At 37.1% G+C, this 10759-nt stretch overlaps 1 protein-coding gene across 1 annotated transcript; it reads left to right on the top strand.

Moving 5' to 3' along the window:
- The first annotated feature begins 7106 nt into the window (after window positions 1–7106).
- On the top strand, window positions 7107–7427 carry LOC129671011 (60S ribosomal protein L31-like). The gene has a single exon (XM_055599650.1). The coding sequence runs from the start codon at window positions 7107–7109 to the stop codon at window positions 7425–7427; it is 321 nt and encodes a 106-aa protein (XP_055455625.1).
- Window positions 7428–10759: the final 3332 nt, after the last annotated feature.

Below are 10759 nucleotides of genomic sequence, written 5' to 3'. Positions count from 1 at the left end.
CACACACACACACACACACACACACACACACACACACACACACACACACACACACAGGAGCGTTCATGCGTGGAAATGAAAAGTTTTGTGTTGGGAGCAGGAATGCAATCAAAAGCAGTGAAGAGTTAGAAATAATAGCCTGGCTGACAGGTTCTGGAGAACCAGGTGAGTCAAAGAGAATAGAGATTTTAGAGCATGACCAAGGAACTCCAACTCCTTGTTGCCAAAATGATACTTTTAAGATCAACTATACATTTGGTTGTCAAAGCCAGGGTGTTGGCACACACTTGTAATTCCAGAATTTGGGGAGGCAGTGGTAGGTACATCTTTGTGAGTTCAAGGCTAGCCTGGACTATAAAGTGAGTCTATCTAGTACAGCCAAGACTACACAGAGATATTCTGTCTTGAAAAACCAAAAACAAACACACAAACAAATGTACATTTTGTTGTCAAAATAACTAAGTTGAGCCTGGCAGTGGTGACACACATCTTTAATCCCAGGACATGGGAGGCAGAGACACACAGATCTTTGTGAGTTAGAGGCCAGCCTGGTCTATGTAGTGAGTTCCAGGACAGCCAACAAACAAGCAAGCAAGCAAGCAAACAAACAAACAGAAACTATATATAGCTCCAGGGACAAGCCTTCCATTATACTTTCCTTAAAAAAATTTTATTATTTCTTGAAAATTGCATACATGTTACAATATATCTTGATTATATCTACCACAACATCCTATAGTTTCTCCTTAGGCCTCAACAACACATCTCTCTCTCAACTTCATGTCTTTTTTTCTTTCTTTTTAAGTAGTATAACCTACTGAGTCCAGTCCGAGCTGCATATATTCTCATGGGTGTGGGGTCAACCACTGATGCTTGGACAGTCTACAGGTTGTTAATTCCCAAAGAAAAGAGATTCTCCCTTCACCCACAGCCTGTTCTTCTGCAAAAGGCCATCTCTGGTCAAGGTGTTAAAGTTCCATAATTTTTTATAAACATGTTAGTCTTCTTATTTTTAAACACAAACGAAAGTATGATCTACATACGTTCATAATATACCTGAAACAATGTACGACAGATACCTATCAATGCAATTATGTGTACATTTTTCTCATTTTTTCACAGCTATGTAACAATTCAGTAAGTAGCCATAATGTTTATTTTTATCATCAGCATTTAAATTATACATGTTTCTTTCTTTTTTTCTTTTTTCTTTTCTTTTCTTTTTTTTTTTTTTTTTTTGAAACACAGTCTCTCTTTGTAGTCTTGGCTGTCCTGGAGCTCACCATATAGACCAGGCTAGCCTCAAACTCATATTTCTTTATGCTGTGCCCAAATATATCTTGTTACAACCAATGCTTCAAATAACATATATTTAGCCAACTATCGTAGGATAAATTCCTAGAAAAAAAATTGCTAGGTCAAAGTATATTAGAGTTTAGCCCCATTTGACGTACATTGTAATTTTTTTTCTCCAAAATGTTTATATGATTTAATTCTTTCAGGAACAAGTCAATCAAGACCTCTTCTCAGATGTCTATGGCAATTTGTCAACCTGTTCTTCCTACAACTGCAATAAATACCAGTTTACACCAATGGAAAGGATTATATTAGTCAGCAGATCCTAATGAATGAAGGGTTTCTTAATTAAAATAAGCAGAAAGTCATTACTTGTAAATATATAAACAAGTTGATTATAGCAAGAGGCTGAATACTTCTAATAAGCATGTGTGGATATTAAATTAACCATGGTTCACAAACCATCCATGGATGCATGGCTGATTGGAAATAACCACTTCACGGTGGTTACCCACTTCCTCTCTGCCAACTGCCAAATGGCAGTCCTACTTGTATGGTTATTAGAGTTTGATGTAACTCATGATATTCCCCAAACACATGTCAAATGAAGGATTTTTCTCCCTAGTGGGTATTTAAGATATTGAAATAAATCTGTCATATTTCCCCATGTTAATCCACTTTTTTGAAAAAAAAAATATAAATATGCCAGCTAAGAATCTTAGGTTGAGTAAGGAATATATATTATTTTACCTTCACTCTAATATAAATAAAAAATTAGAAAAATTTAAATCTAACACTACTATTTTCTTCCAATCCACCTTTTAAATTAATAATAATGATGAAAAAAGTATTAAAGAGTGAGGATACACAGCTGTAATATCACCAAGGATGCTGAGGTGGGAGGACTGTGAGTTCCAGGCCAGTTTGGGCTATGTAAGGAGACTCTATCTCAATAAACAAACAAACAAACATTAGCCTACCATCCATTCAACAAATATATGTTTAGTTAAAAAAAAATTACAAGATATATATTCAAACAATCTTTATGGGTAAATAAACTATTTCTCTTATTTCATGTAGTTTATATAATGTATGACACAAAAATATGGGACTGGGAATCTACCTTCCTTGGTAGAGTTTGTCCCTTGATTGATGAAACCCTGGGTTTAATCCCCAGCACTGCATTACTCTACTTAGCTTTCTTCCTTGCTTGCAAGCCTTCATTGTGCGAGAAGGTACTTTACATTCTGCTGGAAAAGAATTGTTGTTGACCATCTTGTTCAGTTGTGGACCCTTGGTACAATACTAGTGTCTGGTCAGGAAAAGTACAGTAACAATTTTGCCAACTGCTTTCTAATTAGATATAAAACTTGCTAAGGAGGAAATTCACTTTTTGTAACTATGGTGAGCATGGTACTGACATTGTTTTGCTAAGTTGACATGATGCAGCTATCAAATTGCCTGCTAAATAGCTGTATTTATGCACATACATTAATGTCATTAGCTTTGACCATTTAAGCTTTTTTTTTTTTTAGAGTCAATGGTGACTGCAGAGACTAACAACTGATAAAAAATGATGAGAATAAATGACTATTAAATACCCAGTCATAACCAGGAATGGTAGAGCATGCCTTTAATCCTGCGCTCAGGAGGCTGAGGCAGGTGGATCTACACAAGTATGAGGTCAACCTGGTCAGCCACGATACCCAGAAAAAAAAAAAAAAACCTGCCTCAAAAAACTAAATAAATAGTAAAATTTAAAAACTGGCTAAGTAACTAAAGATGCACTATTGATCTCCTGGTGCTATGATTACTTACACAAAATCTCCACAGAACTGAGTATATCAGCTTCCTGTTTGGAGGTATTCAAGGACCCCCACCCTATCTCTGAGCATTTATACACAGTTAATGATTGATGGGTTAGAGAGAGAGATTTTCTTAAGTAGAATAAGAACTGGTAAGGTATCCATGCTCCTGTGAACAGACCTTCACCTATGCTTGTATAACTAATTCTGATATAAATGTAATTGAAATACATTATATATATGTATATATACATAATGTATATATATCATGTATATATATACATTATACATGATATATATACATTATGTATATATACAATATATTATATATATACATATATATACATTATGTATATATACATAATGTATTTCAATTACATTTATATATATATACATACATATATATATATATATATATGTTACAATGAAACCCCATTATGAAACATAGTTAACATGTTCTGTTATTAGTATAAAACATTTTTAAAGGCACAATAGCTTTAGAAGTTAGGTTATGAAAAATGATCACTTCAGGAAACTTAAATAATGTGCCCAAAGTCTCCAAATTACTAAGGATTCAAATAAAAAATGGATTTAAATCTATTAGGGTGCTATAGACTGATATCCTAGTACTTGGAACATGCAAGCAAGAGGATCAGGCATTCAAGGTCATTCTCAACTATAGCTATATGATATTCTGTCTGAACTCATCCTCCATACAATATGAGCCTTATTCTTTGCATTCCTAACCACAGTGAATTACTTATGCTCCTATGTTAGAGGAAGGAATTTTAGAAGCCACCTAATAGTACTAAAGAAACAAGTGTTCATTTGATATAGATAGTTGGAGGACAGCACAGACAACTTTTCTTGAAAATGTCCTGTGTTCTTCCCTTTAGCAAGCAATATGAAAAAACTGTGGGCTATGGAGTAAATAAACATCACTTCATTTCTTTTTCTACCTTGCTATTTTTCTGTTTTGTGGTTGTTGTTTTGTTTATAAATAAAGCTTTGCTATGCTGCCTAAACTGACCTTGAACTCTGTTTTTCTGCTGCCACCTCAACAGTAGCTTGGACTACAGCTATGTACCACTTAGATACTCCCCAAGGACTTGGGCTTCTCTGTACACCATAGGAAGTGTTGTATCAGAACAGGAAGACTGATGTCCCAGACTCTTGGGCAGATGACTGCAAATAAGCCAAGTACTTCAACAGGAGGATCACAAAGGAGAGTGATTTTAGAGGAAAGATTCTGGAAAGTGATATTTGAACACTTAGACACATCACTGAATTGCAAGCCAAAAGTTCAAAAAGTGAACTCTGGAGGCTGGAGAAATGGTTTAGCGGCTAAGAGCTCTTACTGCTCTTGTAGAGGACTAGAGTTAAGTAAGTTCCCAGCACTCACATCTGGTGGCTTGCAATTACCCATAAGCACAGCCTGAAGGGGCTCTGATAACTTCTTCTGGCCCCCATGAGTACCTAGACACACGTCCACACACCCACACACAAACACAAACACACAATTAAAAATAAAATGTTATAGTACTTACACGGTTTTGTTGTTCCAATTGTTCCAGCTCTGGCCTTTGGAAGTTCTGTCATCCAGTCCCTGCGAAAACTTCGTGATTGGGGTTTTTGATTGTGTGTGTGTGTTTCTTCTTCTTTTGATTTTTGACACAGGGTTTCTCTGTATAGGTAGCCTTGACTGTCCTGGACTCGCTTGGTAGACCAGTCTGGCCTCAAACTTACAGTGATCTGCCTGCCTCTGTCATATTGCCTTTGAACTTGTGGCCGAGGCTGATCTTGAAGATGGTCTGATTCCCCTGCCTTTATCTTTTGAGAAAAAGGAATTACAGGCATGTACTGCAATGCCTGGCTCATGCAGTGCTGAGGATTGAACCTAGAGCTCTCTGCATAATAGATAGGCAAGGATGTTGCCAGCTGTGCTGCATTACCAAGTCTAATTGTAGATTTTGTTTGAAGCAGCCACCTTTTTTTGGTCAATGTAGAATTTGTTGGGCTTGGATTTAACTTGTATATAACTGCTCCAGTCCTAAGAATTAGCTTTTACTCTAAAAAGTCCTAGTTTTTTTATTTGTTTGTTTTTGTTTTTCAAGACAGGGTTTCTCTGTGTAGCCCTGGCTGTCCTGAAACTTGAAGAGAAATTTATCTGCCTCCCAAGCTGATATTAAAGACATGTGCCACCACTGCCTTCCATGAATCATGGTTCTCTTGTTTGGGATAATGACATTTGAAAACAAAATCCAAAGTCTAGGTATGCCTATTGCTATTAGGATGTCATTCTGTCTGTCTATGTGGAAGAACAAGGAAACACATGTTTATAATGACTCCTATATCTAAAAATATTTCTATGGTTTTTTATATGTGGCAATATAAAGTATAATGTGAGTTTTGCCTACTTACTTCATTTCTAATCTGTTATCACAGTTTAACCATATTGTTCTTATGAGAAAGGCCCTGAAGGGTCAGGCATGGTGGTGTGCATACAGCTGGTGTTCAAAGGATATAGGTAGAATTGAATACCGTCAAGCCTGGCATGGTAGCTTGTGCCTTTAAGTCCCAGCATTAGGGAGGCAGAGGCAGGTGGATCTCTTTGAATTTGACATGAGCCTAGTCTGCCTATAGAGCTCTAGGACAGCCAGAGCTGCATAGTGAGGGCCTGTCTCTAAAAATAATAATAATAATAATCAAAATAAATAAATAAGCAAATAAAAAAATAATGTGTGCAAGAAGTGGGGAGAGGAGATGGAGAAGTACCACAGTGGCAGGGTACTTATCTAGTATATATGAAGCCAAGGGTTCAAGCCCCAGCATTACAAAAATGAATTTAAAGCATCCAACTTTACTTTAGGCTGGTAAAATGACTCAGCAAGTAAAGATGTCTACTAAGTCAGGGTACTCTGGTTTAGTTCCTGGGATGCACATGTGGAAGGAACAACTGACTTCTGACTCACACATGTACACCCCACTCACATATGAAACAAATACATAAGTGTATGTAAAAAAAGTGAGGTGATTCTTGATATTTGCTCCCTATTGTATAACATTGACTCCCCAACTGCAGATGTACAGGAGACCTCTACTGTGCCCCTGTGGGTCCACAGTTAACAATGGCAGTGAGAATATTTATCACATCGCATTTCATTGAGAGATTGGTTGTACCTACCACAAAGATAGTGAAATATCACAATGTAGCTCTTAAATATATAGAATTATTATACAGTAGCTGGATATTTACAAAATAATGTGTTTGTTTGTTTGTTTGTTTCTTAAGACAGGGTTTCTCTGTATAGCCCTGGCTGTCCTGGAACTTACTTTATAGAACAGGCTGGCCTTGAACTCACAGAGATCCCCCTGCCTCTGCTTCTTGAGTGCTGGGATTAAAGGCATGTGCCACCACCACCTGGCTCAAAATAATTTTTCAGACGATGGAAATCTTAATTACTCTAATTTGATCACTATACACTGTATATATGTATTACATGATCATACAGCACCTTATATATTTGTACAATTAACATAATACTTAGAAAAAATTAAAAGAAAATAAATTTGACTTCTATTAATGTGTATGGTGGATGGTTTTATCTTGGTGAGGCTTTTTTTGGGTGAATCACTAGGTTTTTGTTGTTTTTTGTTTGGTTGGTTGGTTTTGACACCTTTCCCCTGCTGTACTGAGTTTCCAAAGTAACTCCAGTTACTCATTTAAAAAGAGAATCTAGGGCTGGAGAGATGGCTCGGCAGTTAAGAGCACCGACTGCCCAATCTAGAGGGCCCAGGTTCAAACCCCAGCACCCACGTGGCAGCTCACAACTGTCTACAACTCCAAGAGCTGACACCCTCACACAGATGTCCATGCAGGCTAACCACCAATGCACATACATTAAAAATAAATACATTATGTATTAAAAAAAAGAGAGAATCTAGGATGCGGCTTTCCATCCCATAATCCCTCTCACCCATGGTTTCTAATTTGGGCTCTGCAGAATGGATCCCACAAAAAAGGGTGGGGAGAAAAAGGGCCCTTCCGCCATCAATGAGATGGTGATCCGAGAATACACCAGCAACATTTATGAGTACATCCTTGGAGTGGGTTTCAAGAAACATGCTCCTCTGGCACTCAAAGAAATTCGAAAATTTGCCATGAAGGAATTGGGGACTCCAGATGTGTGCATACATACTAGGCTCAAGAGAGCTGTCTGGGCTAAAGGAACAATGAATGTTCCATATCGCATCCGAGTACGTTTGTCCAGAAAACGTAATGAAGATGAGGATTCATCAAACAAGCTCTACACATTGGTAACTTAGGTGCCTGTCACCAAATTAAAAAATCTACAGCCGGTCAATGTGGATGATAACCAACACACTGAATGTCAAATAAAATTGCAAAACTGAAAAAAAAATATTTCTTCTCATACTGACTCTTCCTTACCAAGTTACAAGGAGGCAAATCCTATTCTGTCTGACCTACAAGTCATTCTGAGTCAAGTAAAGTAAGGATTTCAGGGTTTGTAATCTGAGCTTATTTGTTTGTTTGTTTGTTTGTTTGCTCTGCTCTCCCTTCCAGTGAGAATGACCTTTAGGAAGCCTCCCTATACACGTACACGTGGAACTGCTTTTTGAGTTGTTAGTGATTCACCATGAGATTTAGGTGCCAATGGATGCCTGTTCATCCAGAGGTATGACATTCTATTGACCACTGAATTTGAGTGTGGTTCAGGTAGTACCCCACATCCTCTGACTAGTTACTGCTTTTACTGTTTCCGATCCTACAGAGAAGGCAGGAGTAGAGACCATCCTCCTGGCAAAATGTTGGTGAGAATATAAAGTATGACTGGGACTTCTACTTCTATTCATTTCTCTCTTAGCTTAGCTGGCTCTAGATTCAACTCCATGTCTACCCTCAATTTTGGGATCCACATACTTTTTCTGTTTGTAAGGATTCCTCATCATACTCATTCTGGATTCTGGAATCTCAGGACTTTTTCCTCAACCAGATTTCACTACAGCATCTGTATCAGCCCCAGGGTAGAATTCGGGAGAAAGAGCCTGCAACGTATGCACGCACCATGTCATAAACTAGAAAGCTCAGTGTCATTGTTATGAGTGGTTACTGAAAAAGAAACAGATACCCCAAAAAATTCTTGTTGAAGAAATTCTGAGTTACAAAATTAGAACCAGTGACCAGCTGGCTTATTTTATTTCTTTGGGAAATACTGTGGGTTGTATTGTGAATGGCTGAATGATATTTACTTTGTGAGATACTATGATAGCACACTGTTCTTCATCATCCTGAAATATTGTATAAACAGATTTGGAGTAGTAAGACATCCATTTAAGAAGTTTCTTACGTAATTTTCTTGTATCTTGTTTGTATTTTCAGGCTTGTGTATACCCTAGGTTGACCAAGAACTTGTTAAGTCACCCAGACTGGTATTGAACTCACTCAATATCCTCATCCTTCTGCCTGAAGAAAGCACCAATGATTAAAATTATTCCTAGGAAAACTCCTCCAATTTTGTATTATATTGCCATCATGAATGAAAATAAATTTCTCACAGGCATAATACCTCACAGCTGCAATTTCAGCACACAAGAGGCTGAAGCTGTAGGATTGCAATGAGAGCCCAGGCTTCACAGAGAATCCTTATCTCTAAAAACAAAACAAAAAAAAAAAAAAAAGAAAAAGAAAAGCAAAGAAAGAAAGAAGGAAAGAAAGAAAGACCACACCAAAAGAAAACAACAAATAGGAATGGAAAATTACTGATCATAAGATTATCAGCATGCAGTACTTCATTGGTACAATATAAATACTGTGCTTCACTCTTCCATAAATTGAAGCCATTAAAAAATTTAACTTACGTGGTGCTATAGTCAAAAATTATAAGCAATAATTTTAAGAAAATTTAACATACATATACAGAAAAGTCTCGTGAAGCTCAGATTTTATGTGAAAAGTTTCAGAGTGTAACAACTATATACATCCAAATCTTAACCCTGGAAAACAAGCTGTATAGAATTCTTTAGTGGGTTTTTAAGAGACACCACTATAATTAACTTTGGGCAGCTGCTATATATTTGCAGTTTTCTTAAGCTACAAAATTCTAACATATTTCAAGCATATGGAAACAAAGATATTCTTATCTTATTGAGTGACTCAAATAACAAAAATGTTGAGAAATATTTAAAGTTTTTATTTGATCCGGCATGTACCCATTTTAGTCTTGGCATCAAAATCTCTTACAAAAACGTTTCTCCTGTGAAAGTCTTCATTTAATGAAACATGTTGAAAATGTCTACAACTCAGCCAGTGATCCATTTATTTCTAGAACTATTTGATGCCACAAAAATCTCATCTAGTTAACACTCTTGGCTTATCCTCTCATGCCACAGGTTTTTCACATCTCATTCTCAAAATTCTACTTTCATTGTCAGGGATCAACTGTTCTCATTTCCTTCATGTGTCCACATCTGCAGAGCTTGAACATCAAATTGAGCTGACAGTATAATGAGGTTCTGAAGGTGTTTAGGAAGAATGTAAGCTCTGCTTCTATTAGGATTTGTACTTGAACATATGTCTTAGAACACATAAGCATGTGATCATAAAATAAAAGTGAAATGAAGTACTTAAAACAGAAAGCAGGTCAGGCACATCATAAGATTACTGCCCTGGAAGGAAATATTGACCCAGAAAGACCTCAATACTCACTGTAATTTTGTTTCGTCTCTTAACGTTTATCTGGTTAGATTTTGCCCATACCAGTTTCTTTAAGAGTGACAGTATCTAGGAAGCTGGAAAGATGTCTCAGCTGTCAAGAACACTGCTTGTTCTACTAGAGGATCCAGGTTCAATTCCCATTACCCATATAGAAGTTCAACCATCTCTAGCTCCAGTTCCAGGGGATCTGACACCCTCTTACCACCTCTGAGGGCTCCAGGCACGCACATAGGTACACAGACAGACACACATGCAGACAAACACCTATGCACATAAAGTAAATAAAATACAATTTAAAAAATGAGAAAGTTACTACTATTTAATGCTCATGACTGTGATAAGAACATCATTTTAGAAGTGAGTTATATTCCATTTTATGGTATTTCCACAGTTTTCTCAGAGATAGAGTCTGATACCCCTATCCTCATGTAGAGCTCTAAAATTGCTTAAAGGATTTTTGAAGATGCTCTTAAAAAGTCTTTGCTGGCTTTTTTTTTTTTCTGTAAGGAGTCCCAGAACCATAAAATTCTAGAAGAGATTTTTAATCACTTATCTAGATCATTCCCCACACCACAATTTTTATACATAGTATCTAAAATCCCTTAGTATGGCAGCACTCACCTTTAATTCCAGTGCTTGGGAGGCTGAGGCAGGCAGATCTTTATGAGTTTGAGGCTAGCCTGGTCTACATAGTGAGTTCCAGGACAGACAGAGTTACAAGGTGAGAACCTGACACACACACACACACAGACACACACACACACACACACACACACACACACAGAGAGAGAGAGAGAGAGAGAGAGAGAGAGAGAGAGAGAGAGAGAGAGAGATCTAAGCATTTTTTAAAATGTTTATGGCAGATTCTGGACTTTGGTGGGCCTCACATATATAGCAGAGGAAATTTCCCAGCATTGCTACT

This window comes from Psammomys obesus, unplaced genomic scaffold, assembly GCF_907164565.1.
Source record: "Psammomys obesus unplaced genomic scaffold, mPsaObe1.curated_primary_1811, whole genome shotgun sequence".
Classification (NCBI taxonomy): Eukaryota; Metazoa; Chordata; class Mammalia; order Rodentia; family Muridae; genus Psammomys; species Psammomys obesus.
Note: the sequence above shows the minus strand (reverse complement) of the source record. Positions and strands in the feature narration are given on the sequence as shown.